At 45.9% G+C, this 26,411-nt stretch overlaps 7 protein-coding genes across 9 annotated transcripts; 3 read left to right on the forward strand and 4 right to left on the reverse strand.

Annotated features, from left to right (window-relative positions):
- Positions 1-6,205: 6,205 nt before the first annotated feature.
- ONS95_012621 (uncharacterized protein) lies at positions 6,206-7,562 on the forward strand. The gene is made up of 2 exons (XM_058506262.1): positions 6,206-6,872; positions 6,936-7,562. Exons 1-2 carry the CDS (start codon positions 6,355-6,357, stop codon positions 6,997-6,999), a joined length of 582 nt encoding a protein of 193 aa, XP_058358787.1. The 5' UTR covers positions 6,206-6,354; the 3' UTR covers positions 7,000-7,562.
- A 1,297-nt stretch (positions 7,563-8,859) lies between these two features.
- Positions 8,860-11,474, reverse strand: ONS95_012622 (uncharacterized protein). Its single transcript, XM_058506263.1, has 3 exons — positions 11,208-11,474; positions 10,660-11,149; positions 8,860-10,549 (listed from the first exon to the last, which is right to left on the reverse strand). Exons 1-3 carry the CDS (start codon positions 11,413-11,415, stop codon positions 9,565-9,567), a joined length of 1,683 nt encoding a protein of 560 aa, XP_058358788.1. The 5' UTR covers positions 11,416-11,474; the 3' UTR covers positions 8,860-9,564.
- A 797-nt stretch (positions 11,475-12,271) lies between these two features.
- Positions 12,272-14,935, forward strand: ONS95_012623 (uncharacterized protein). The gene is made up of 9 exons (XM_058506264.1): positions 12,272-12,990; positions 13,084-13,172; positions 13,234-13,588; positions 13,640-13,794; positions 13,871-13,980; positions 14,037-14,124; positions 14,177-14,291; positions 14,345-14,374; positions 14,486-14,935. Exons 1-9 carry the CDS (start codon positions 12,732-12,734, stop codon positions 14,740-14,742), a joined length of 1,458 nt encoding a protein of 485 aa, XP_058358789.1. The 5' UTR covers positions 12,272-12,731; the 3' UTR covers positions 14,743-14,935.
- Positions 14,936-19,343: 4,408 nt separating this feature from the next.
- ONS95_012624 (uncharacterized protein) lies at positions 19,344-19,985 on the reverse strand (the record flags this gene model as incomplete). Its single annotated transcript, XM_058506265.1, has 1 exon — positions 19,344-19,985. The coding sequence occupies one exon, from the start codon at positions 19,983-19,985 to the stop codon at positions 19,344-19,346; it is 642 nt and encodes a 213-aa protein (XP_058358790.1).
- Positions 19,986-20,168: 183 nt separating this feature from the next.
- FOL1 (trifunctional dihydropteroate synthetase) lies at positions 20,169-23,092 on the reverse strand. 2 transcript variants are annotated; one of them, XM_058508750.1, is made up of 3 exons: positions 22,631-23,092; positions 22,321-22,529; positions 20,169-22,273 (listed from the first exon to the last, which is right to left on the reverse strand). In XM_058508750.1, exons 1-3 carry the CDS (start codon positions 23,054-23,056, stop codon positions 21,061-21,063), a joined length of 1,848 nt encoding a protein of 615 aa, XP_058358791.1. In that variant the 5' UTR covers positions 23,057-23,092; the 3' UTR covers positions 20,169-21,060. The 2 variants fall into 2 exon arrangements, with proteins under 2 accessions (XP_058358791.1, XP_058358792.1); XM_058508751.1 differs by having other exon boundaries at positions 22,321-22,525; positions 22,631-23,048.
- Positions 23,093-23,237: 145 nt separating this feature from the next.
- ONS95_012625 (uncharacterized protein) lies at positions 23,238-25,039 on the forward strand. Of its 2 annotated transcripts, XM_058506266.1 has the most exons (4): positions 23,238-23,547; positions 23,621-23,882; positions 23,982-24,627; positions 24,680-25,039. In XM_058506266.1, the coding sequence occupies exons 1-4, from the start codon at positions 23,535-23,537 to the stop codon at positions 24,824-24,826; spliced, it is 1,068 nt and encodes a 355-aa protein (XP_058358793.1). In that variant the 5' UTR covers positions 23,238-23,534; the 3' UTR covers positions 24,827-25,039. The 2 variants fall into 2 exon arrangements, with proteins under 2 accessions (XP_058358793.1, XP_058358794.1); XM_058506267.1 differs by having other exon boundaries at positions 23,238-23,882.
- Positions 25,040-25,187: 148 nt separating this feature from the next.
- Positions 25,188-25,685, reverse strand: ONS95_012626 (uncharacterized protein; the record flags this gene model as incomplete). Its single annotated transcript, XM_058506268.1, has 1 exon — positions 25,188-25,685. The coding sequence occupies one exon, from the start codon at positions 25,683-25,685 to the stop codon at positions 25,188-25,190; it is 498 nt and encodes a 165-aa protein (XP_058358795.1).
- Positions 25,686-26,411: the final 726 nt, after the last annotated feature.

Raw genomic sequence — 26,411 nt, forward strand, 5'->3', positions numbered from 1 at the left:
TTTGGGGTCCAAACCCAACGCTTCTTAGCATGGCTGTGCTGGCAAGATCATAGGATCTCATTCCTGCAATTATACGGACGGATCCCCGAGCAGTGCAGCAAGGGCATGCAGGTGGCAAGCGTCCGGCAGGAGATGATCAGGACAGAAATGTGACAACTCATATTTCGCTCAGGCACCACGCAGCACTATGCAGAAGGTTTTCGGCAGGGCTCCCGAGGCCTTACACAGTAGCTTAAAAGTTAGATTTTGCTATTGTGAGCCTCACTACTAGGACGTCCACACGAGCATGTCACTCACTCACTACTCGCGGGGGTCGAAAATCCGAAAGATGGGGTTTTCGCTTAGCTCCTCCTTCAACTGGTCTCTTCTCCATCCCGTTCCCCTCCCACATGCGATCAAGATACTCCCCCATGTAATCGACTATCTCTCTCCAGGTCAACGTTGCGAACACTTCTCTGATTCCATGCCATAGCTTCAAAGCTGGAGAATCCCTCCGTAGTCCAAGGCAACCAATCACAGGCCAAAGCTTTACGAGTCACCTCTGCCCATTGGCCGCTGAGCGATATCAGCTAATAGAACGCCACAAGATGTCCCGCTCTCGAAGGCGCGATATACTTTTAACCAAACCCCACCGACCATTCACAGGCTCCTGCACTGCGGGAAGGGAGGGAAGGAAGGTATCGTGCCAAAGTGCCAGTGACTACCTCCAGAAGGGATAAGTGCATTCAAGAAGTCCCGGGACGGAGGTCGCCTGCTGTTGCACAGCGTACGGTCTGTCGTGCAGCTCTGCATTAGATTGTCTGCCTGTAAATTTTGTTAGAAAAACTTAACAATGAATTGTTGTGTTGCCAACCCTTCTAGATCCGGGCATTTTGCTCCGAATGACCATCCCAGTGACCATAAGAGTGACTGCACCGAACGATGTACTAGCAGCCTACTTTCCAGATCCAAACTTCAAGCTCCAAGTCGAAACCGAGTAATTGTCCATGAGATGGAGTTCTATTCATCCGTCAATCCGTCTCTAACGGACGTATCCCCATGTTGATTTTCCTTCGTTCACGTACCAATCGTATCCCTCTCAAAATGAACCTCTAGTCGGAAACAGCTACCGTGAGTGCTTGGCAGAGGGGAGAGGCCAATCATACTTTCGGCATTCCAAGCACTAGCACCTGTCAACCATGGTATTTAAGCTTAGTCCTAAGCCTAACTGTGGCGGTTCAGCACCACTACCGTACCCCACACAAGGATCTCACGCCACGCCATGCCTCTTGAGCCCTGACATTCCAACGAGGCAAAGACACAAACCAAGATAGAAATGGCATAGTGAAGAAAGCAACAAGAAGCATAATTAGCAGAGTTCAAGACATTGCGCCGCAGCCCGAGAATCGGGTCGACCAGACTCTCCCAGTAAAAGATATCGTTGTCTCAGGCGGCGAAAATTGACCAGCCAATAGAACAACAGCCCAATTATCGTGAGGGGAGAAGAAAGTCAGGAAAAGCAAAGCGCCATGATCGATGTCGGAACTTGGCCGAAAAAGTGTTCCTCAACAGTGCTTTGCTTCTTCGACCAAGCGCGGAAAACCACTTTATGCGTCATTACATCAGCTGTTTTTATCTAGCAGCCATTCCGAGGTAAAGGCTAGGGATGAGGTCTAGCTGATTGGAGGAATGACACGCCATGGCCTGAAGGGTAGCCAGTGCCCGAGACAACCTTCTTCAGCGGGGATGAGCCTATATTTCTAAGTAGAGATCAGCACCGGCCAATGTCAGGTACTTGGTATCCGCTCCGTACGACTTTCATAAGCATTAAGCCAGAGAATTCAGTTTAAACTTTGATATCTGCTCCGTACGAGTTATAAAAGCTTCAAGCTAAGAGTACTCGGTTTAAAGTTTGATATCGGTGATCCCGTCAAGGTAGCCAAGCAGACTAGGCCAGCCCTAAGGGATCTAAAAGTCGATCAAAAAGTCTATCCACACGTCTGTGGAGAAACTAGGGCCAAGCATGACACTGACCTACAGCTGATCTTCCACTCCAATCAGCCCCGGCTGCTTTGTCCCCGCAGTCCACCAGGCCATGCACGATACATACGAGATATGCATTCGTCAAGCCATTGAACTTCATGCCGTCTGCGGCCGCCGGCCGCAGGGAACAGGCACTCTTGCATCAACAGAACAGAACGTAAGGTCACATTCAAGGGCTTTCCAACCTCGATTCAGAACAGCCAATTCCTCCCCGGCACATCCAAAACCCGCATCTTCGCTTTGCTGCAGGTAGTAAAGCACTGTAATTCGCTATTCTGCAAGCCTGGCCTTGAAACCAGCCGGGTCCCGGATGTTGCTGTGCAGGTAGCCGAACTCCTCGACAGCCTGGCAGCAAGGAGCCTGTTTTAGTTTTTTCTTGCTTCAATACATTGGTGTTCTTCAATAGAAGCATGGCCACGTGCGATACTTCCAACTTTACACGTTTGTTGGGAAATGTGCTTTTTACAGTCCGCTCTGCGAGGAGAAGCAGGCCGCTGTGCTTGAAGAGGCTGGGAGTTCAGATAACCCAGAGTAAATTATAAACTGCGGCAACCACTGATCAAACTCGGATGCGGGATATTTGGAAACTGATTACAATTTCCGCTTCTCTTTTTCTGGTGCCATTCACTGACGGGGCCGTTCTTCTGCTTCTTGCTCATTTAAGATGCACAATGATATCACCTGCGTCTGGAACCTTGCTCTGGAACTCCTTGGAATAGAAGTGAAAGAAGAAGGCTTCACATCTACTTGATTCTGAGGGTCACTACATATCGTAGAGAGCCAACCGATTCCCACGGGTTGCAGTGCAGCAATCATTGAGTTGTGCCGAAACGGTTCGGGCCGGTTCTGCAGTCAAATTGAGTTCACTATAAAATTATCGGATTAAGCAGTACTTCAAGACTGTAAAATATACATTGAACTGATCCCAAAGACTTTGCACTTTCATAAGATAAAATCCAGAAAAACAAATTTAGAAAAATATCCTTGGCATCTTGAAGCCCACCCAACAAACAATCCTTTACCAACACTCACTCCCATCCATCTTCGTCTCGTCACACTGCAGCGGCAGCGTCACGGGCCCCTCCCCATCGCGATCTTGTACATCATGACAGCTCACTCGATCGCCAGCATAAACACCAGCAGTTACACACAGCCCCGTTTCCAGCCCACCACCCAACCAATATCAACGCTTGTCTCCAAACACTCAAAGCCGAGATGCATCTTCCAAGTTAGGACATCGCATGGGTGGCATTTCTCACGAAATGCGGACCAGGATCTCGAATTCGTTACGAAGCTCCTGATAGGCGAACAAGACCAACATCTGACTCCACTCAAGGATTTGCCGTGGGCTTATGACCCCCGGTGAAGAGGTCTGCATGCAGGCAGGATGCAGGGAGATGGGAGGGAAGGGAAGAAAACGAAACGAAAGAGCAGCGCCACTATTTACGAGTCGAATGTGCCGCTGTGGTACAGGGGAGTGGGTGGTAGCCTGTCTTTGGATGCAGATTGGCTTATGTGATGTAAGGAGAGAAGCTCCGAGTGGGAGCGCTGGAGCGGTTCAGTTTTCTCTTTTTGGAACAGATCAAGAGAGAAGTGTGTGAGAAATGCGGGATGGGATGATTGCATCATATGCAAGACATCGATATCGCCGTGTACAGACCTTAGAGCCTTGTAGTGTACGGCATCAACTGTGATGCTGGCAGGTTGGTATCGTATGGTATGACGAATTTCAGGGCTGACGTGTGAGGAGTCAGGAAAGACGTTGAGCAGGCTTCTGTTTGAAAAGAGATCGACACCCCCTCAACAAACGGGTGGGAATTAGCCCGGCCTGCCATGTGCTCCTGGAAAATGGGTATCTGCATCGACGAAGTAAGGTAAGTTTTTTGAGGACTTATTGGACGGATAGATCCCGAAGGTTATATTAACGATGTTTAACTCGACATACCGAAGAAAAGTAGAAAAGATGCATTTGAGGACTGTACTTGATTGGAGAAGAAAAGCTCGGATGGATAATTGCATCTCTAGCCTCGAAGATCAGAAGATTAAGAAGGAGAAGATAGTCTCAATGATCGTAAGGGTACGTTGGTACAAGCTCAAACTTGAGCTGAAGCTCCCACTCAAAGGTCATTGACAGGCCCTGGCGCTGCTGCAACGCTCCAGCCTATGATGTCCTGCGGCGGCCCAAAGATCATCGCCGCCTTACCGCTTCAACATTGGTGCCTTCACCCTATTCATCCTCGCTACTGTGACCACACTCCGAGATTCTCTCCATGATCTTCCCCATAGCGATTGTTGTATCTATCAGCGTTCCACAGTCCCAGATGCCAATGTCACTGCCGATGAACCTTCTTCAGGTGCAACATAATACAACACACCACATTTGAGGCTTGAGGCCAGCTCACACAGTGCCCAGAATAGGGACGAACACCTCACTCCAAACTCACGAACCATCCGCTCACTGTATACCTAGCACAGCAGGCCAAACCAATGTCAACAAGCTTGTAATAGAAGCAGCAATAGATTCTGAAAATCAAGGATACCGATTGCTTATTTCCAACCGCAGAACCCAGTCGCGCTGTCTCGGGGTGGTTTTCCTGATTCCGCTACAACAAAACAAAGCGAAGACACCACTCATTAGGAAGAATCATCAGCGTAAAGAAACGCAATTCATTGGCAGATCGCCAACTTAGCTGGTATGAATCATCAGAGAGAGCAGACAACCACATAAGCAAGTTGGCGAAGCACAGATCTCCTTGCATGTATTCCTTCTTACGATCTCAGGCTCAATTGATGTCCTTCCACTTGCACTTTGTCTGTTTGCTTGCTTCTTGCCTTGCTTCATTTCCATTGCACCGGCAATCCTCCTACATCTCGATCCAACCATCCATCCGCTCGACCTGTCAAGCGGTTACCTGCGGCGTAACCTCAAAATCCCAGCTCATCTGAGCTTGTGTTTCCCTCCCTTTCATTCAAGCAACCAGCATCTACCAGCCAGAAGCCAATACCTGTCAGTCAGCCATCCAGGTTTCATCCAGCCTCGGAAAATCCATCTGCGCCATTTGCTGAGCTGATGCAATCCCGGGATATCTCCCCATCTTCCAGCCATGGCGTTGGCTATCTCGGGATCTGCCTCCCCCATCAAAGACACCTCACCGTCGCACCACTTACGGGGATGGCGTGGAATGAATTATATCTCTGGATGAATTACTTTCGATTTGCAACTCAACATGCACCCATGACGCCTTTACCAGCCAGGGGGAGATAATACCAGATGATATTGCTGATTGATAAGGATTCTGCAAGCAACGTAGCTATTCATGTAAGTGTCGGGACAGAAGCGCAAATACAATGTGTGTTTCCGTCGGTTCCTGACGATGATACACTTTACTGGCTCTAGCCTCGTCTTGCTTTTACCTCCCCTTGCCTCGCATCGCTGCAGGGCGGTCAGGTGAACATGTTTGCCTGTTGGCAATATCCGCTTTTCATTCCCGACAATGCTATTGTCAGGATGAATACAGGAAAGACGGAAGGCAGAATCAGGATAGATACTCATGCTGGATGAAGTGTTCGCATGTCGTTGGATTGGTCCTTGTCACCTACCCGCTTTCTGATCCGTTGAGCTACTCGAGGTCTATAGCATTGGGCTCACTTCCTCGGACGCTTCAAGGGTTCTTGGGACCCAATGCATCTCAACACGCAAGAGAGGCTCCCCTGCGTGATAGCCTGCTATGCAAGCAATTGCAAGTAATCTGCAAGTGTGATGTGCTGTCCTGGCAGGAGCAATCCCTTTGGCTCGACGAGAAATTGGCAGACCGCCCTCGTAGCACGGGGCTGATGATCGAGAGATCGTGGAGCTCTTCCTGACCTAGCTGGCAGATCTGGGACGACACATCAGCTCTCTTGGCGTCTAAAATGCCTCATGTCAAGTCATGCGGAGTCGCATCGACATCTCATGATCTCTCCATACCGATTTTGGCACTAGGTTCGCTTCGCCCCTATTTTTCTCGCTAAGCTAGTATCTCCACCTTGTACCAAGATTTCAAAAAATACTAGCGAGATAGAACACGCAATACAATCGGCGACGTCGGTGATTCACAAGTAACGCCGAGATATCTCGTCTCAAACCAAAGCTATGGAACGGGGAATATCCAGAAAGTCTCAGGGTCCTCACTCCACTGAGTTGAGACTGTGACAGCGTGCAAAAGACGCTACCGGCACTCAATTCGAGCTGGTCCCTGCTGCGTAGTACAATAGATGCTGAACTTTGACTTAGCTCTTGATTCCTTTGATTAGCCCACTGATCGAGCCAAGCCATCAGCGGCCTCTCCGTCCATGAGTATCCACTGCAGAGGCCAAACTGAGAAGAGTAAAGCTCCTGGAAACCACTGCAAGACATCGGTCATAAGTGCGCAAGTGATGCGTGATTCAGAGCATATGCCAGGGACTAGCCATGAGCCGCTGATCATTCTGCAGCTGTTATGCTTTGCCACAAACTATCCTCATCTTAGCTCTCAATACCAAGCAGGGGCTCCAAATTTCAACCTTCAAGCTTCAAGCTTCAAGATCCCCCAGTATTGTGCCACGTTGAAGACCTCGGAGCCTCAGAAGGTCATATTGAACAGACAACCACCTGATCGCAGAAATTTAGGGAACCCCACTCCTTATTCGGAGTCTCCGGCGCCAAAACCAACCTTGTTCCAACATCCTCCGATTTCCTTACTTCTCAGCAAACATTTTGCTAAATTAAGTCAATATAAACCTCATTTATGCAATGAGCCTCACCGCACACACCGAACCAGTATTTCGGGTCAGGCAGCTGAATCAATTCAATTCTTCGTGTCAGCTTCATGGTCCGTAACCCTGCCTGCTGTAGAATCCAATCATTCCAATTTCCAACGCTTAATCTGCAACAGGACAAAGACCTCCCATGCAACCAGGTTTTGCTTCGGGGCTCAGCGCATGGAGACTGAGGTTTGATCGGGGTAGCTGCGCGCCCTCGAAAGCTCTGAGTGACCCGACCTTACCAAGTAGGTAAGGAAGTCAGTATTTCAGACCAGTAAAGATAGGCCAAACCAGCTATACCCATTTCTTGGGACTCGAATCGAGCCCATTCTGTACTCGGTGTTTCAGTGCCCTCAAAAGCGTTGGGATTTACACACCGGATGTGTCCAGTGTATAGTGGATACCGACTTCTGCGCTGTCAAGGAAGATATATGATCCTCGTCCTTGCTTGTCATACCAGTGGTTGGGCAAGCAACATATACATTTTGGGCAAATTAGCTATCTTTCTACTTGCTCTGCCTTACTACTCATCTATCTCTTCCTGTAGTTTCTGTTTTGGGTAGACTAGCCAATACTTCTTTCAGCGCGATACTCTCCATCATCTCAAAGCAAAGATCGTACGTGATTCCAAAGGACTTTTCTTCAGAACTAGACTTTCAAAGGCATCACCCGTCCCTTGCTCATCCTGTCTACACCCCAAAATACCATCTCATACCATGGTCTACGGACCCCTAGCAACACAACTCCTCCTCCACCTAATCTAGTCACATATCCAAGTTGAGACAGAAGTACAAGCTATTCTCTTAGATCAACACTCAGCACGCGCGTCCCTTACACCACCTGAATCCATGCAGCGCATCAGCGGCACTTCGATACACTGCCGGGTCTAGAGCCCACTTCATGCCCGTATCGGTCCTTTTCTTCCCGAGGAATGAGGATCGTGGATCAGCCTCATGCTCCTTCTTGGTTCTTACATCGTGGGTCCTTTCCCTCAATGGACTGGGACTAGCACCTAGACCTCGATGTGGATGTGGATGACCATGAAGCTGAGAATCGGAGGATACTGGAGCGAGAGGCGGAGAAGAGGAATCTAGGACCCTACATGAACAACTGCCTACTAAGAGGATAAAATGGCTAGATCCCTACTCGGCTCCCAATCTCAATATCCCTACTGACACCAACTAACTGCTCCCCATTCACCTCTTCTCCATTATTCTTACCGCCTTAACTCACCATCTTTCCCATGCTCACCCCATACCTTCTGATAAGCTACACCCCCAGGTCCATCCTCACCCTCAAATCTTGAAAGATGAACACCCCAATGTGCGAAAGCAGTAATTCTCTCCAGTCTCACAACATGATAACTCCCAAACAATGGCCTCCCAATATAGAGCCCCAGATCGACTAATGTGAGACATTCCCCTTTTTTGGTCTACCTCGATCCCCTAATTGACCCATCTACCTATCTATCTCTCCAAATCAGCTCATATCGTCATATGTCCACCATCGGAGGATGATCCGATATCTGATCTTCTCTTGTCGTTGTCTCTCTCGCTCGCCTCCTTCACCCTGGGCCTGGCCGATTGCTCCAGGCGGGAGACCTGATATGCGTCGATAGCTTTCTGTAATTCAAGGAAAACACCAACACTGACGCGACCTTTTCGATATAGATCTAGATATGGAGATTCTTGGATAGTTCGAGATCTGATTTTCTTCATCCAGATCTTCAGCTGACCCCCATCTTCGTGTGGGCAGCTAGAGTGACTCGCTCGTGAGGCAGAAGATTACCCTTTCCAAGCGGTTGAGAATAACAATGGTGAAGAGGAGATTCATTTTCGATCTCCTAATCCTCACTTCTGGCATGGTCCCCACTTCCCAATTTGGAATTCAAATCCAGCACCGAGTCATGAGCTCCATTCCTCTCTAGTCTCTAGTCCCCAGCTCTCAATCCCCAAGACCCCGAACCCAAGGCCATGAAATGACCCCAAATTATCAATGTGAAACACAGAACGTGAAGACAAACGTCGATGTACCCGCCCCCTCCACCCCCAGCTCCAACCTCCTCCCACCCCAGTCCCGACATCCAACCCGCACGCCAACAAACATCACACAGCATTATATACAAGTACCTAGGTACCTAGGTACCTATACACAAACATCAGCAGCGGATGGTACGTTGCATCCCTCTTCCCAACACTCTGCCTGTATCCTACCTGCCAGGATCTACCGTCCGTGTTGTGTCCGTGTTCTGTTGGTGTTGTGTTGTACAATGTAACGAGGAAATGGACGGAAGGGCGCTAATTCGGAAGAGCAACCGGGAGGGAAAAGGATGAGAGGGAGGATGGACGGATGGGATTGGAGTAGAGTGAGGTGTAGGGAGTGGAGTATGGTGGTTGAGGAATGAGAAACTATTAGATGATTTGATACTAGAGAGGATGATGGATGATGAGAGTGATGAATAATGAGGACAGTGATGAAGTGACCTGGAATCTCACTTGGGCACGAGGATAGGGAAGCAAGTGTTAAATTTTGGGAGTAACAGGTTTGGGATGAGGTGAGCCTTCCAAATGCTTGCAACTTGGATAATGTGTCGGCATCCTTTGATATCTGGTATTGTGAATGGATGTTGTCTAATCCCCTCTCGAAGCAAGCGATACTAAAAGACAGACAAACAAGTAAACCTTCTGCTTCTGTGTCGAGAATCTGAGCATGTCAAATCCAAGAAGTATGCGTTAGGTTATGAGCCAAGTGCTGAACTCATCACTGATCCCAAACACTCATTCTCTCCACAGCGTCGTCATGCCTCTCTTCCAGCGGATCCAGCACAAATGGCTTCGTCCACTGAATCCCTTCCAGGAAATCCCTGTTGCTCAAAGTCTCCAACACATTCCTCTTTCTCTCATCCTCCTTCCCACCCCCAAGCCACAGATTCCTGTAAACTTCCCAACCATCTTTCTGGACATCGATCCAATTGACAGGTCGGCCAAGAGTCTTGTTCCGGCGCATCCACCATCGCAGCATCTCTTCGGTGATGCTAGATTCTCTCTGAGCCATGACAAAGCGGGCCACGTCACAATAATCGCTCTGTTCGGTCAACTCGATCCCGCTGTGGGTCTTGAGAGTGCCGAGTTTGGTCCATTGCGTGCTCCAGTCTACATATCTTTCTGTTTGGCCGCCCATCCAACGCAGAGCTCGAAGCCAGCAGGTACAACCTGTGAGATCCAGGTATTCCAGTCCGTGTAAGCGATCAGCGAGTCTGCGGAGGACGTCTGCTGCTTCGGAGAAGTCGTTGTCTAGGGAATGGGAATACATGTTCGTGCCTCCGTATTGGATTTCCTGTCCATGGGCGGATTGGATAACTGCTGTTTTAGCATTTGGTGTGAGGGATGGGACTGGCCAGAAAGCCAACGAGAGGTGCGTCAAGGTCGGGACATGTTTTGCGAAAGAAATTAATCTTGGCCAGGAGACAGTCAATGCTGGATGGGACAGAGAAAGATGAGTTAGATTTGGAATTGGTGCCGATAATGATTGGGACAGTGAGGTGTCATCCCAGGACAATTCCTCTGTATCGATATCAGCTGGAGGAGCTGGCCTTTGCACCAGTTCGATAAGTTGCTTGAACGTAACTGAGTTGCCTATAGCTCCAGAAAGGTCCATTCGGAAGAACCCTTCGTTCTTCTCTCCTGGATCGAAATTCGGAACTTCTGCATCTTCGAGTGGTGGGAGTGTAAGGATATTTTTCAGCCTGGAGTGTGTCAGTACTTGCGTTTCTGGTCCACCAACAGTATCCACGTAGTTTTACGTGAACCAGTCTAATGCAATACCTGTGTCCAACAAAGTGAAATTGAGGCGTACCCTTCATTCCCAACTCCTTCATCTGGTCCATACACAGCAATATAGCTCAAAAGCTTCATCCTCATTCCAGTCGGCAAGTCCGCCAGATTATTCTTCTCGTACTCGCGCACATATTCCCAGTGCCTGGCCATCTCCCTCAAGCACGTATCCTGTAAGCTCTGGCCCTTCCGTTCCTCTTCTTGCAAGCCAGGCAAATGCCTGGCGTCCGTTGGCATAATCCTCTCCTGCGACCTTCTACCAGCCAATGGGTCATATCGCGAACCTTCTAACCAGCTCCGAGGAGGCGCGGGGCCAGGTGGTATACGTCTGCCATTTGCATCGAATCTGCGGTTCCTGGCGCGAGGAACGGGAGTTTCGGGTTGCGAGAGCAGGTGGCGGATCTGCGGTGGCAGAGTGGGTGTAGTGACAGTCGCCGCGGCAGGCTTGGAGGAGATGGAGGATCTGCGAAGGGAGGAGATGAGGTCGTTCACCGTAGGTTGAGCATCGTTGTCTGTGTGGCAATGTCAGTAACTCCTGAGGTGGGATGGCGGGGTAATTGTAAGACGTACTATTTGACGAGCTGGAGCTCGTCGCGTTCGAGTTTAGAGATGGGTGGACGGTACTTGGAGGCTTTGAGTATTGAGATGTGAATCGTTTCTTTGGCATGGATGAGGTTGAGGACTCTCGATTGTCGTGCCTGGAAAGAGAAGAGGAGGTGGATATCAACGAGGGATGTTTCATGCGAGATGATGCGGTTCGATGTGGGGAGCTCATCATGGAGTACGCTAACGATCGAGTCAACCCCTAGTATTTGCAGACCCTCTCCGTCAGTCACTTCCTACATGTAAGTATACACAACAGCTTGGACTCGAGAAGGTGGATATGATGGATATCATCACTAGTTGCATTTCTTCACTTCATCAGCTACTTCTCCTTTGACCCTCTTTATGTTCGTTCTTTCCCATATCCAAACCGAGTTCGGACGAAGCGGACGAAGCATGACTTCCGCAAATTGCCAGAGCTCATCACCGTCTATCATTTATTTCGATTCGATTCAGTTTTCCCTCTTTGTCTTTCGTGCATCTTGTTTTCGATTTGGATCATAGCGACCTTCTGTCTCTTCCGGCCTGTTTAGCCACGATATCACTCAACTCGCATGCCTTCTGATTTTGGCAAGAGAATGCCCACAGCTCGATACAACCCTACCGAAAGCTTTATATGGCTGCTGTAAGATGTTGCAGGTGGATGCATCTACGTAGCTGCTCATCAAGTGATATTCGAGTTATAAGAGTGTCGAAAAAGCATGCTAATATAAGCAAATGTGTGTACTTCTCAGCAGAAGCGCCTTTTGTCTCCTCACCCCACAAACGATACTTCGTCTTTTCACCATTGCAACTTCCAGGTTGAAATAGCGGGGTGTTCTTGGAAGAGGGTTTGCTAAGGTTCGAAGGTGAATTGACTGAAGTCTAATTCACAAGGGAAGCTCGAAGGATATACTTCTTTTGTATTCGGCCACTTCTCGCGAGAGAAAAAAACCTTGGATTCGCTCATCGTACTTATCCTTCTATCCGGATGTCTTCTGACAATCATATTGTTGCAATGACGTAATATCATACTTGTCATTCCAAGAGGAGTACAGTTGACTTGTTCAGGAGAACATCCTTCTTACGTTGAATGTTTTAATAAATCTGTCTAGCTGAGTGATTTGAAAATCTGTACTTTCTTTCCGTGGAGACGTATTTGATTCTCGGACACAAGGCAATTCCATGATGAAGATCGAACTTCAAATGCCAAAATCATTCGGTACAACCATCCCGAGATAAATATGCACGCCACGGCTCAAATTCAGGCACAATCAACGTAACAGTGGTGCGCTTCTCTCCGTTCCCTGTTCCTGTGGACGGAGAAATATATAAATCTGCCATCCCCCGCAGTCCCCGCATACCATCACTTGGCATTTCTTGGGTCTGGGCTCGGGCTAAAGCCTACCGGTGACGCCTTCTAATTTAATCTTGTATAAATAGAAAAATGATTTCGTTTGTCTTTTGCGTTTCATCTTTGTCATGGTCCAGTGATTTTGAGGGTCTCTCAAGATGTTGTTTTCGCATCTTTTCACAGCGGCCCTGCTCGGTGCAGCCACAACTTCGGCTAAATATATCGTTCCAGGTGCAAGATGGAGAGATACGAATGGAGATCTTGTCAATGCACATGCTGGTGGCGTGACTGTCGATAAGAATGGTACATTCTGGTGGTTTGGCGAATACAAGATTCAAGGACAGGAAGAAGGTGGTGGTGTTTCCGTGTACAGTTCTGAAGATTTAGCAACGTGGACGCATCATGGGTTTGCTCTCGGTACGCTCCCCTGTCCTGAACCCCCTCTTGAAATAAACTTCAGTGATACGAGATTTCTTTTACTGTAGGATTCTGATTTGTCTTGTAATGCAGAACCAATTGAGGGCCATCCATATATCGACCCAAGCGCCATTATCCAACGCCCAAAAGTCGTCTACAGTGAAGCATTAGAGCAATATCACGTCCGTCTTCCCCATCTCATTCCCCCTCAATCCCTCCAAAACCCAACCTAATCAATCTTAGATGTGGTGGCACGCCGACAACTCCACCTACGGACTCCTTCTCCAAGGTCTCGCCACCTCAAAAACCATTGGCGGCCCATACACTTTCGTGAACGCAACAAGGCCCCTCGGAAACTGGTCACAAGATTTCGGTATTTTCACTGACTACAAAGATGGCCGCTCTTATTCTCTCTATTCAAACGGTGATCGTAAAGAAGGTCGCGATGTGTATTTGACGAGCTTCAATGAAGATATTACGGATTTGGACGAGGTGGTCCATCGTTTTGATAAATATGATTTGGAGGCCCCAACGATCATTCAGACGGAGAAAAGTTATTATGCTCTGATGAGCCATAAAACAGGATATAGACCTAATAGTGAGTTTGCAATAATCCCTGCTTCATATCGTAAGATCCTAACAATTTCAGATGTCGTTGCTTTCCGGGCGGATTCACTTGCCGGTCCTTGGTCCCAACCATTTATTGTCTCGCCATTGAACACTAGAACGTACAATTCTCAATCAGGCTTCTCCTTGAGAATCAAGGGAACAAAAAAGACGACATACTTGTACCTCGGTGATCAGGTAAAATGCCCATTCCTTCGCAGCCGTAAAAGAATGATGTATCCTTGAGCGGCGAGCTGACGATAATTTCTGGTAGTGGGATTCCAACTCTCTCTGGGAAAGCAGATATATCTGGCTCCCCATCGAAATTGATGATCGAAAGAAGACTCTCGATGTCGTGTGGCATGATGTCTATGATTTGAACGTGTATGTTTACGTGTCCTTGTCCATCATTTGCTGTCATACTAATCGCGCCAACACAGCAAAACCGGAGAATACAAAGCCATCGAGGGAAAGACATACTACGGCAAAGACGCCACAGTAGCAGGAAATGCTTTCAAGCAAGAAGCTGTGAGCAAGACCTTTTAGGTTGGCACCTGCAACAAAAGCTGACGTGGAGCAGAACTTCGCAAGTGGTGGCGTGATCGTCACTGGCATCTATGGCAATGACAGCAGCGTCACATTCGAAGGCATCGAAGGAACGGGCAAACCACAATGGGTATCCTTCTACTACCAAAGTAAACATTTCTTCCCCTCATTATCTGTTCACTTTTCCTAACACTCCCTCCAGATACTGACGATATGGGATTCGGAGACCAACGTAAGTCATTTCCTCAGTCACCCCTCCTTCACCTACCCCGCCCGCCAACCACTCCATAAGCTCCCTCCCTCTCCCCAAATGGCCTCTCACTAAAATTCCCTCCTCTAACAGCTGGCGGCACACCCGACCGCATCGGCGGTACCTGGCAACTCCGCCGCATCTCCAGCGTTGTAGTCAACAACGACATTTCCACCGTACACACCCTCTTCCAGCGCGACACCCACAAAGGCATTATCCTATCTACACCTCTGCAACTCACGCTTGAGAAAGGAAGAAAAAATACTATCACAGTGAGAGGGCTGTTCAATGGCTTTGATTATAAGGGTGCGGACTTGGACAGGATTGTGGTGTATCCGCCTGAGAAGTAGATGGCGTGAGGAGGGAAAAGGGTGCCCAGGGGAGAAGGGAAAGATTGAAGATAGGAAGGAGATAGATAAATAGCCACTCTGATGATTATATTGAGCTGAGTGAAGAACTTCAAGAATTATGGAATGTACTTCGAATAGATCAGCGAGGTTTACATTTCTGCATATGAACACCTCCTGAGGTTTGAAGTTTGAGCGAACTTGACCATAAGCGAATGCTGTACTTGAATGTCAACAAAGTTTTGAACCAGATATTGACCGAAAATCTAGGTATCATATCAGATCACAGAAGAACTACCTACGTCTCCTTTGTTAATTTCAACTGCTGCCCATGATCGATATCTTTATGTGCTGAAGTAATATCCCCGTGACACGTGACCAGTGTAGTCGATAGTTAAACGGCTGTTCAACGACGTCGTTTTAAGGCTTTTAAACGAACTAACGTTTCTATACCTAATAACAAACCGCCGTTCGTTTTATAAGTATATAAACTAATAGAACGAGGTCGTTACTAAGAACGAATAGATAAACTTACCTATAAATCTGCCTCTACTATATCTCTAGTTACTTCCTTTACTCCTAGCTCTTTTAAAAGAGTATTCTGTCGAACCTCTGTATCTTTAGCTTCAATTTCCTACTTAATTAGACCGGTCTACGACTTTAAATACTTCAGATATTCAATTATATATATACCTATCTTATTCTGATGATCCGAAAGAGTGATTTTTACTGCAGAAAACGCGCGTTCTAGATCGCTAGATATTACTAGAAGTAAGAGTATATTAAGAACTATTCTAAAGAGGTTTAGAAAGGCCTTTTATTACGTAGGCTTAAGCCACTACTTAATAGCGTTATTATAGCTATAAATATACTCTGTCTTATAATATTAGTTATATTTATCTGTAATAAGAATCGGCGTATTAATCTAATATAGCTAGAGCTTAAACTCGTTAGTAAAAGAGGTATAAAGTGTTAGAGAAGTCGGAATAGTTGATTTTAGCTTATATTAATTATCCTAGAGCTTCTAAACAGCTGCCTTTACTTTCTCTTACTAAGAGAGCCTCCAGAACTTCTTGATATATAACTATTTATATACAGGATTTAATAAGAGAGCTATAGCGTAAGCTAGAGATTCGTTACTTTTACTGTAATATTTATCTATTTTCTACTATCCTAAATTAACTATCACAGATATCTTAACGTTATCTTAATACCTCTCTTTAACTTTCTTAAAGTAAGTAAGTATAAAATCTATTAAAAGAAGAACTTAGTCGAGAGAAGCTCCGTAACCTTTAAGAGACTTAGTAGATAATTTCAGGACTCCTAAAAAGCTCTTAATCTCACTTAAAATCCTCTAATCTTTAGTATCCAGGTGATCCGGTTCGATTTCCACGTCTCTATAAGTTATAAAATATTCCTTAATTACCTCCTATAATAACAGAGTAACCTTAAGTATTAAAAACTAAGAGTTCTATCGCGTAGAGTTATCTCTATAGAGATAATAATTCCTAGATAAGGTAAGGAACCTTTAGAGCCGTAAGGTACTACGTTATATAAAAACAACGAAATTATAAAGCTTCCTAAGAGGTCCCTTTTAATATTATCCCCTTATCTCTTCTATTATTTATTATAGCTATTAGTTTATTATTATTTTATTCTCTGTAGATTTAATTAATTCGTTATTAGTAATAAAAAGGAAAGCTTTTATAGTGAGATTAATAATATAGCTAGTATAGTGTAATTAGTAAGTAGCAGGGTTGTATTGAATACTAAAGGACTTACGAAGATCTTACTTAAATTATTAGTAAAAGCTATAAGGAAAGCAGTAGACTTACTAAGAGTAAGAAACCTTATTATTACGTTATTATCTGCCGCGTTATCTATTATAAAATACCCTAATTTCCCTTGAACCTCCTAATCCTTTATTACCTCTATTACTATAGAGGCTAGATTCTCTCCTATTTTATTCCTAGAGACCTCTCTTATTCCTTCTATAGTTCTCTTTACTATTCTGTTAGCTCTAATATAATAGAAGATAATCGTAAGTACAGGGAAGTTATTTATTAAAGTCTATATATCATAAGAGATATATATCTTTAAAAGGGCGTTTTTAATATTATCTTTAACCCTACTCTTATAAGCTTTAAATTATCGTTCTACCTATATACTAATTATAGAGTAAGAGCGTAGTAACTAACACGTAATATCAGAGTTAAGGTATTTAAGGAGTTCGCGGAATTCAAGTCTTTCGACTAGCTGTAAAAGTTAAGAGTATACTAAGATAAATCTACAGAAAGTTAATATTAAAAATAAGTAAGAATACTTATATTACCTAGTATAAAGAAGCTCCAGCTTATCTAAGTTAATAGAGTTACTATTACTTACTCCTATATTCCGACACTTAAATCAAGACTCGTCTACTATTTCAACTTAACGTTTAAAACTAATAGAGAGAGGTTATTAACACATAGAACTACTATAAGTAATAGTAGTTCCCCGGGGATTACCTTTCTTTAATCTATAGGTAGCTAAATACTCCTCCGCAGACTGTGTACTACTATTTATATAGTAAACCTTTAAATAGTAGCTATAGCGCTATATCTCTTTACTAGTAGCCTTATCGTAGTATCTCTTATTAATATTCTTACTTAGTATATACTAAAATATCTATACCTAACGTTTGTTTTTATATACTAAAGGCTCTAAAGGGCTAGGAGGCTCTAAAAGTACTCTATAAGTTATTAGGTCTAAATTAATAGGAATTAGAGGTATAATATTATCTTTTATAAGTAGCGAAGCGAAATTAAGATATACTTAACGATTTCCACGTCTCCTAGGAGTTAAAGAGCCTCTAGAGTAGTTATTAGTATTATTTATAAGTTAATGTTAAGTTAAGGAAGGTATTTTAATAGTTTTAAAGATAAGGTTTCCTTATAAAAATCACGTTAAGAGCAACTTAACTTTAACCCCTTTTTTCTTAATAACTACTTAGTAGAAAATAACAAATAATATATTAAATAAAAGATCTATACTATAGCTTGAATTTAATATTATTTTTATATATTTATACTAAAGATTAGTAGAGTTTAATACTTAGATATCTAACTTTCTCCTAAAGGTTATTAGAAGAGGTAGTATAATCTACTTACATAAGGCTCAGCGGGAACTATACTAAAACAGGGTTAAACGACCCCGTTCCGTTAGAGATCTAACTAACTAACGGCCGTTCTAGGTCACTAAAACGAACGCTAGTCTGTTTAAGGTTAGCGTAAACGAACAGCCGTCCGTTCCCGTTTTACCAAGAACGAGAAAACTATCGACCACGCTGCACGTGACCCTAACGGCGTTGTACTAAATATGTTATATAAAAAGGTGCATTCTATAATCAGGGTTCTAGATTCTAGAGACTATCAATCACTGTTCAATCGTATGATATGTGCACCAGAAAGTCTTAGTAAGCAATCAATGAGCTCGTATTAATGTTGCAGTTATAATGGGAGCCATTTTCATGCTCCTAACGCCTTGTGTGGCGAGCTTTAAATCTGTGCGGTGCCAGAAATAAAACAATCTTCCTCTCCCGTGGACCGATATACCGTTTCGTTCAGGAATGGGACCAAATATCTGATGCTGTGGATATTAGCGTCTGGGAGCGCCAGCGAACATTGCTGAGTGTGACTTACCACGTTGATCTGAGCCTGACCTTTCCTTCACCCTTCAGTGCACTTCTCTTTTTATTATCGAAGGATTTTTTAGTAGAACTCTAATCTTTGCTTCAACTTGGCGTTTTACTTTGGCTCCAACTGTATGACATCGGTAGCAATTTCGAGGTTCTCTACCCGATCCACGTCTCTCAGGAGAAGACCTCTAAAAACGCAGTAATGGTCACCACACTAAGTGCTTGACAAGGATACACATCAAGATCGTATATTGTCTCTGAATTCGACCCACCACTTGATTGATCATGTCCTCGGCATGAGAGGTATTCGAATGTGGCTCCTTTTCACGTCGAATAACTTCCCGCAAGGCAAGCAAGCTAGCTGACTTGAATCGTGGTGGTCGTCTTAGATTTGTTTTATCCCAACAAGTTCTATCATTGTGGTAAATAATAGTATGGCTCAGCTTTATTCCAAAGATCCGGATTTCTAGCTTCGTGGTCCTTGCTCAAAGGATCATTGGTGGAAGCGAAGCGGCATCGAAAACCACAAAGTGCACAAGCTGGTTTAACATCGGGACTGTACTCATTCCCACAAGAACACTTATATCGGAAGATCTGAGATATGTAAGTAAGCTTATCCGTATAGAGCGTTTAACTATCTGAACTCACTCTCACAAGTCCTCCTCCCTTAGACTTGACAAGGTCCACCACGTGTGAATTTTTATGGTCGAGTACCGCCAGCCTCTCTTTAAAGCAGGTAGAACAGTAGTGACCGCTTTTACTTTTGCAGTTGTGGAATTTGTCGACAAGGAACTCTGTGCATTTGCAGGTTTTTTCGGCATCGAGTGGCGTCGCTGTACAGTATTTTTGACCACACCTTGGCCTGATGCGTCTCACTGCAAGAGAGTTCTCCAGCAGTCTTTCAGCAGGCCGAGTGCTGGCCGCGCTCTTACAATGCTTGACGATGCAATGTCGGCATTCCTGTTACGCTAGTCAGTGCCCATTCTAGTACCGATTCGAGATCCATCGGAACGTATTTCATTTCACTTACCTCACAAAGCTGCTTGTCGCACCAGTCACAGCGTTTGTCCTCATCAAAATTGTGGAGAATCTTGGTCGTAGCGCAGATCTGGAGAGTAATTCGAGTGCAAGTATCGTGAGAATCTCTAGATAAATCGATCTTAACCGAATTTAAGATGTCTATGAGCCGGATAAAGGTAACCCGTTTTGCGAGGGCGATAAATCGTGGTACTACTTCGTCTTGTATGAAGAATGGCGCACCAGAAGGTACATCTGTTGCGTCGAATAGCGGTCCTGGGATGTCCGTGACATGATCACTAGAAGTTGAACTCCCAGTAGCAGGATTATCATATGTGTCGTCCTCACTGTCGCTGATTGAAGGGTGACTGGCCTCACGCTCTCTGCTGTTGTCGGCTTGCGATGTTTCCTGTCCGTCAAGAATCTCCCCGAGAACTATGGACGTCTCCCTGGCTCTAGCTTCCATCTCGATTTTAGGCTGGTAGAAGTCGCAGAGAATTGTTAGGCGGTAGAGCATACTCTGTGAAACTTGTCTCGTCTGTCCTTGAGACATGTTGCTGCGAGTGATATATCCAAGTTTGAATTTTGAAGTGGAGTGCTTTTGGAAATATAGATCGCAGTGAAAGGTATTCCCATTAATCGGGAGTCAAATTAGCAGGAAAAAATTATTATTTTTCAGACTGGTCCAGTAGTGTACGCTATTAAGCTAAACCTTCCCTCTAAATCGGAAGTTAGAGCTCTACATGTTTGGTACGCTAGTCGCGGGCCAGGACACAAGCGAGAAAAAGTGTCATGATCCGGTAATTTTTCCAATTGAAGGAATGTCCGCTCAGAGATAGACCTGAGGTAACACCGTTACGTCTTATAAATCGTCACAGTTTACACTGCCCTTTAGATGTTCTGAAATTGTCCTATTAATGGCCAGCTGAGCTCGTAGAGAGGCTGCAACTGCCACGTATTGAACAAGAGCTTCAGATGTTGCAAAGAGTATCCAAAAGCAACGAGAACCTCTGAGGGGAAATCCTAATGGACTTGTTGGAGGCTAATAGCATGCTCATAGCCCTCACAAGCTGCCGAGCCATATGTCCATGGGGCTTCTCTGGACAAACTTGGACCGAGGCTATCATCAAGCTCGAAATAGGCATTACCTCTTCGAAAAAGATGTTTCAAGACGAAATGATTCCGACATGGAAGACAGTAAAGCTTGAAGGTTTGGATTAAAAAGTTTCTTGCGCAGGTTAGGATCGCACAAACAATTGGGGCATGGCAGCATCCTGCCTGATTGGCGGCCAGTAGCGAGCAAAACAACGCTAGAGTTCTTGACGATAAGAAAACATGACTTCGTCAGGGACACACTTTTGGCGACAGATACGGCAATAGCTTGGAAATTTATACCGTGAAACGTGACAGGGACGATATTCAAGCTCTTCTGCTGATATAATTTTAGGAAAGCGTGCTTTTGCGGACAGCAAAAAGCCGTTGTCGGCACGGAAGAAATTCAGAGAATGCTCCTGGCAGGTTCAGCTTCTAAGCGGTGGCAGGGCTCTCTTCCTACAAACAAGAGATTGGAAGTTTGAGGTCATACAGTTTCCGCTAGTATGTACATACATATACCCACTTAAAAGCCCTCAAACCCGCCATATAGCATCCGACATGGTGATCACTTGCTTCATCTCCTTGAAATCATGGACCCTCACAATATCCGCGCCGCCCTGAATAGCAGCAGCAACAGTAACCGCTGTACCGAAACTCCTCTCATTTGGCTTCTCAACACCCGTGATCTTCCCAATAAAGCTCTTGCGGCTAGACCCCACGAGCCATGGCAGTCCTCTCAGACCAGGCCAGTCTCTCAACTCGTCAAATCGCCGCAGGATCTCGAGATTCTGCTCTGCGGTCTTCGCAAAGCCAATTCCGGGATCGAGAATGATGCGCCACCGCCGAATACCTGCTGCTTCGGCAGCTGCGACACGCTCGAGAAGCTCTTCGGCTATAGTTGGAATGAGACCCTGTGGATAATCGCACAGGCCGGACATGGTCTGCGGCGTTCCACGCATGTGCATCAAAATGACCGTCACACCAAGTCGAGCCATCGTAGGCAGCATATCAGGATCCATAGCTCCAGCAGATACATCATTGATGATAGTCGCACCGGCGATGGCTGCAGCTTCAGCAACAGATGCACGGTATGTGTCTACACTAATGGTCATGTTCCCATAGGCATCTGTGATTTCCTCAATGGTGTCAACAACACGTTTGGTTTCCTCTTCAACGGAGACTTCCTTGACACCAGGGGCTGTGCTTTGCCCTCCGACATCCCATATTGCATCCCAAGTGTGTTCGCTCACAGCGTGTGTCGCCAGTGCTTCGCCCCATTTACGGTGATGCTGTTCGATGGCGAACATGAAGTCTGACAGGCCACTCGTGGAAAGGGGGCCATCAGTAATAGCGTCCCGCTGCTTCCCTTCTCTCTTTACCTCTACAGAAGTCTCCCCTTTCTCCCCAGGTGCATCATTTTTATCGCTCTTTTCAGAAGCTGCGGATTGGGCCAAGAGAGATGCTTCTGAGTCTTGTCCTTGTTGAGCTTTTTGCTGTGCTTCGGACTCATCATATTCATCCGCACCTTTTAAAAGTCTTCCTCCGTCTGAAAATGAATCTGGGGTCGCGTTCAGAATAGCCATCATAGATGTATTGCGTCGAGGGTCGAGTGCACGAAGTGGCTTCATGTACTCGGAGAGCGGTGTCACTGTACTCATAGGCGCTTCCGATTGTGGCAGCTCATTCAAGTAATCTTGCGTGACCTTCCAAGGGTTCATTGAGTCCAGGGGCTTGCCTGGTATTAATCTGGAAATGTCAGCTGAGCTTCGAGATGCTTGACTAGGACGACCTACTCTGCTAATGGTCGGAGAACGAATTCTCGTTCAAACATCAACATATGTGGGATCTTGAGCCTTGGATGGTCGACGATTAAATCGCCATGTAGCAGGATATCAAGATCTATATTTCTTGGTCCCTTATCCACAACCTTCACTCTGCCGGACTCCTTTTCGATCGATTGAAGAACATCAAGAAGAGCTAGAGGCTCCATATCGGTTTCTACCTGATGAATATTAGAGATGTTCCACGTTTTTGATACAAATCAGATCCAAGGACTGGTTATCCTCTTCACTTGAGACCATCACGTGCATTAGCACAACTCACCTCAGCGACGCCATTCAAGAATCGATCCTGGTCCTTGACATACATCGGTTCCGTCTCCCATAGACAACTAGTTCTCTTTATGTGGATTCCTCGTTCCTCCATCAGGTTGCAAGCCTTCTCGATCCATTCTACTCGGTTTCCAAGATTGCTGCCAAGAGCAATATATGACAAGCGCTTCTGGCCAGCTTTTGGTGTTTTGGAGATCTTCGAAATATCAGAGACATCCTTGCTTGTGGTCCAAGGGGAATTGAGGCTGTGTGGTGTCCATGTTGATGCCTTTACTGGCTCGTCGGTCGAGCTTCGATGTCGTCGAACAATGGATGGAAGGGAGGTTCGGGACACAAAAGGAGCAAGTTTTGGAACGACTCCATATCTGGCTGAGAGGGCTCTTCCCCCAATCTTTCCTCCCACTCGAAACGCCCTCATTGATATCTCACGGAGCTTTTCTCGCCATCACTGATTAGACATCGAAGGGCTGATGTCTCAGCCGAAGGCTCCACCAGGGAATCTTGATTTTCACATGCAATCACGTGGAAATTGATGTCAGAAACCGCAGAAGCCTCATGCTATCAGGAATATTGAGAATTTCTGGGCTTCACATCCACATAATGCAAACAATACAACACTCAACAACAACAGGAAGATTTCTATCCCTCTGTCCAACTTGACGAGTACATATTGTTCCATTGGGGAAAAGTCGGAACTGTCCTGGTGGTCGAACGGACTGCTTATGTAAACAGTCCCGCATCACCTGATCCAACTCCGGCTTAGAGCGAGCCGAGGCATTTCCCCAGGTTTGGCTCTTAGTGTCCTTTCTGGATCCGAGGGGCCATTCTCCAGCTTTCTCCTCCATAAAATCTTCCATCCCTATCACACATATCCTTATATCCTACAATCCATCGAAATGGCCTCCAAGCGTATGTCTCGAGAAACCAAAACAATCACATGCAAAAACCATCAATACACCGCAAGCTGACATCAATATCGCAGAACAACTCCGCACAACGGTCACTGACCTCCTCAAGATCCCTCATCCGGTCCTCCTTGCTGGAATGAACGTCGCCGCCGGTCCTAAACTCGCAGCTGCAGTCACAAATGCGGGAGGATTGGGAGTCATCGGAGGAGTCGGATACACTCCAGATATGCTGCGCGAGCAGATCGCAGAGCTCAAGTCCTATCTTAACGATAAGAACGCTCCATTTGGTGTTGATTTGCTCCTCCCACAAGTCGGTGGCTCTGCCCGCAAAACAAAGTAAGCGCAAAGTGGTGGATTAGTTGCCCTTGGCGTACACCGAGGCAATCCATGATTAATTATCAGAGAACAAAGCTAATTCGCACTCCCCGCAAACAGCTACGATTATACCAAAGGCAAGCTCAATGAATTAGTAGACATCATCATCGACAGCGGTGCCAAACTCTTCGTTTCCGCCGTCGGAGTTCCTCCCCAACATGTTGTTGACCGACTCCACAAAGCCGGCATCTTGTACATGAACATGATTGGACACCCCAAGCACGTGAAGAAGTGCCTCGATCTCGGGGTCGACATTATCTGCGCACAGGGAGGAGAGGGAGGTGGACACACCGGTGACGTTCCCACAACCGTTTTGATCCCAGCAGTTGTCGAGCTTGTAAAGGGCAAGAAGAGCCCAATGACCGGACAACCTGTACAAGTTGTTGCCGCTGGCGGTATCTATAACGGCCAGACTGTTGCCGCTGCTCTTATGCTCGGCGCCAGCGCCGTTTGGGTCGGTACTCGTTTCATCTTGACTGATGAGGCTGGTGCTCCCAAGGCTCACCAAGAAGCTGTCCGGACAGCTGGCCACGACGACAATGTCCGCACAATTATCTTCACCGGAAGACCATTGCGGGTACGGAACAACGCTTATATCTCGAACTGGGAGAACAACCGCGCGGCGGAAATCAAGGAGCTCACAAGCAAGGGTGTCATTCCCGTTGAGCATGATTTCGAGACATTGGGCGATGATATTGATGACGAGGTACGTTTATCCACACTTCCAATCCTTCTCAACACATACTGATGCAATATAGACTATGGATAACGCTCGCCCCTTCCTGATGGGCAAGGCCGCCGCTGTTGTAAACGAGAAGAAGAGCGCAAAGGCCGTTGTTGATGAGTTAGTAAGTGATGCCGTGGCATGGATCCACAAGGGCGAGAAGATGACTGCGAAGTTGTAGATGAATCATAAGACGAAGATGAAGAGGAGGAACTTGAGGTTAAGCACCGCCAAAGACGGCATTTTTGGACAGTGTATGAATTAGAACCATTGCATGCAACCGAACATTTACAAATCCACTTCCCTCGCTCTCTCTCTCGTGTTGACACCCACTTGCATCCATAAAAAGCACATCGTTAGTATGTTGACATAGTGAAGCACATCAATATATCATTCGCAGAAACATCAAGAGATTTCATAATCACTTGAAGGTTATCCAGGAATCTTACGCAGATATGAGATTTGGACTTGTTTTATTTCATTTGAAAGATGGGATAAGCGAGGGAAAAGCTACGATGCCTAAGAAAAAAGACTCTGCCGAGCTACTTACTCAGGTCTTGATCTCCCTTCGTGGCGACATTTTCTTCTTCTTCTGTCTGGTTTTTAGATTCCGCAGCAGTGGCTTTCATGGCTTTCTTCTGCGCAGTGGCCGCAGCCTTTTTGGCCTGTGTCTTCTGTTTCGGAGTCATTTTCTTCCGCGTTCCTATTTCGTCCAGAGTGAACCTATCTGCGCCGGTCTTCTTAATTTTCTTGCCTTTGACAGAAGAGCTTGCAACTTTGCCCTCTCCTCGATTCTCCGTCTCTCCGTCGAAGATATTAGAGGTTAGAGACATGGACTGTTTGTTAGTTGTCTGCCCTTGTATTCCTGCCTTATGATTTGGTTGTGTTCTTATTTCATCTCGGTCAAATCTCTCTGGGATGGCCTTCTTTTTGTTCTTGTCTCTGGCAGAGAAGGTCTTATCTTTGTCTTTGCCGTTCGCTTTGGATCTGCTGTGACCTTCGCCGTCGGACGCAAGTAAATCGAATAGTTTGGATGGCATGGTGTATGCGTTAAAGTTCGTCAGTCCAAATTTTTGGTGAGGTGAGAATTGTGGTGGAAAAAAACAACGTCAAGTAGAGCTGTGAGGAAATGGCATAAGCTACTAGTCTTTGCTTTTTATATTTCTCTTCCGTTTGCTGTTCGTTGTGTAAGTCAACAGACAACAGTATTGCCCATTAGAAACAGCCTTTGTGCTTGAATATCCGACGTGTCAAACAAAGAGTAGCTCTTCAGCTTGGATTCATCGTGACCAATCCTTACCCACAAAGAAACCATTCGCTCGTCTTCCCAGCACGGTTTCTCGAATAATGACTTGTATGGATTCTATGTCTGAGAAATTTAAGGAGCTTTATCGGACTATTTACTTTGTGTTTCTGACAAAGCTCTAGAGATTTGAGCTGCGTGACGGATACTGGCGCTTTCCAACTTAAGAACTGTCAGTAAAGACATCTATGGATATCTACTAAAAGTCCGTAGCAGCCTGTGGAAACTTTTCCTCCAAAAGGTCATCTGCGGTGTGCCGGTAAACGTACTTCTTGGCTCTGCATAAGCTGCAAGGTTGCAGGTCAAGAACGGCCACCAGAACCAATAAGAAGCTTTATTTTGTGCAACAGCGACGCTCCCATAAATCTCCTGCACATCTTACACGATGTTATTCTTACAACCTTTCATCCCACTTTTGAAACTAGCCCAGCAGTCCAGCTGGCAGTTCATTCCTTCAACAAGA

Source organism: Cadophora gregata (assembly GCF_030347475.1).
Source record: "Cadophora gregata isolate MNR1 chromosome Unknown scaffold_6, whole genome shotgun sequence".
Classification (NCBI taxonomy): Eukaryota; Fungi; Ascomycota; class Leotiomycetes; order Helotiales; family Ploettnerulaceae; genus Cadophora; species Cadophora gregata.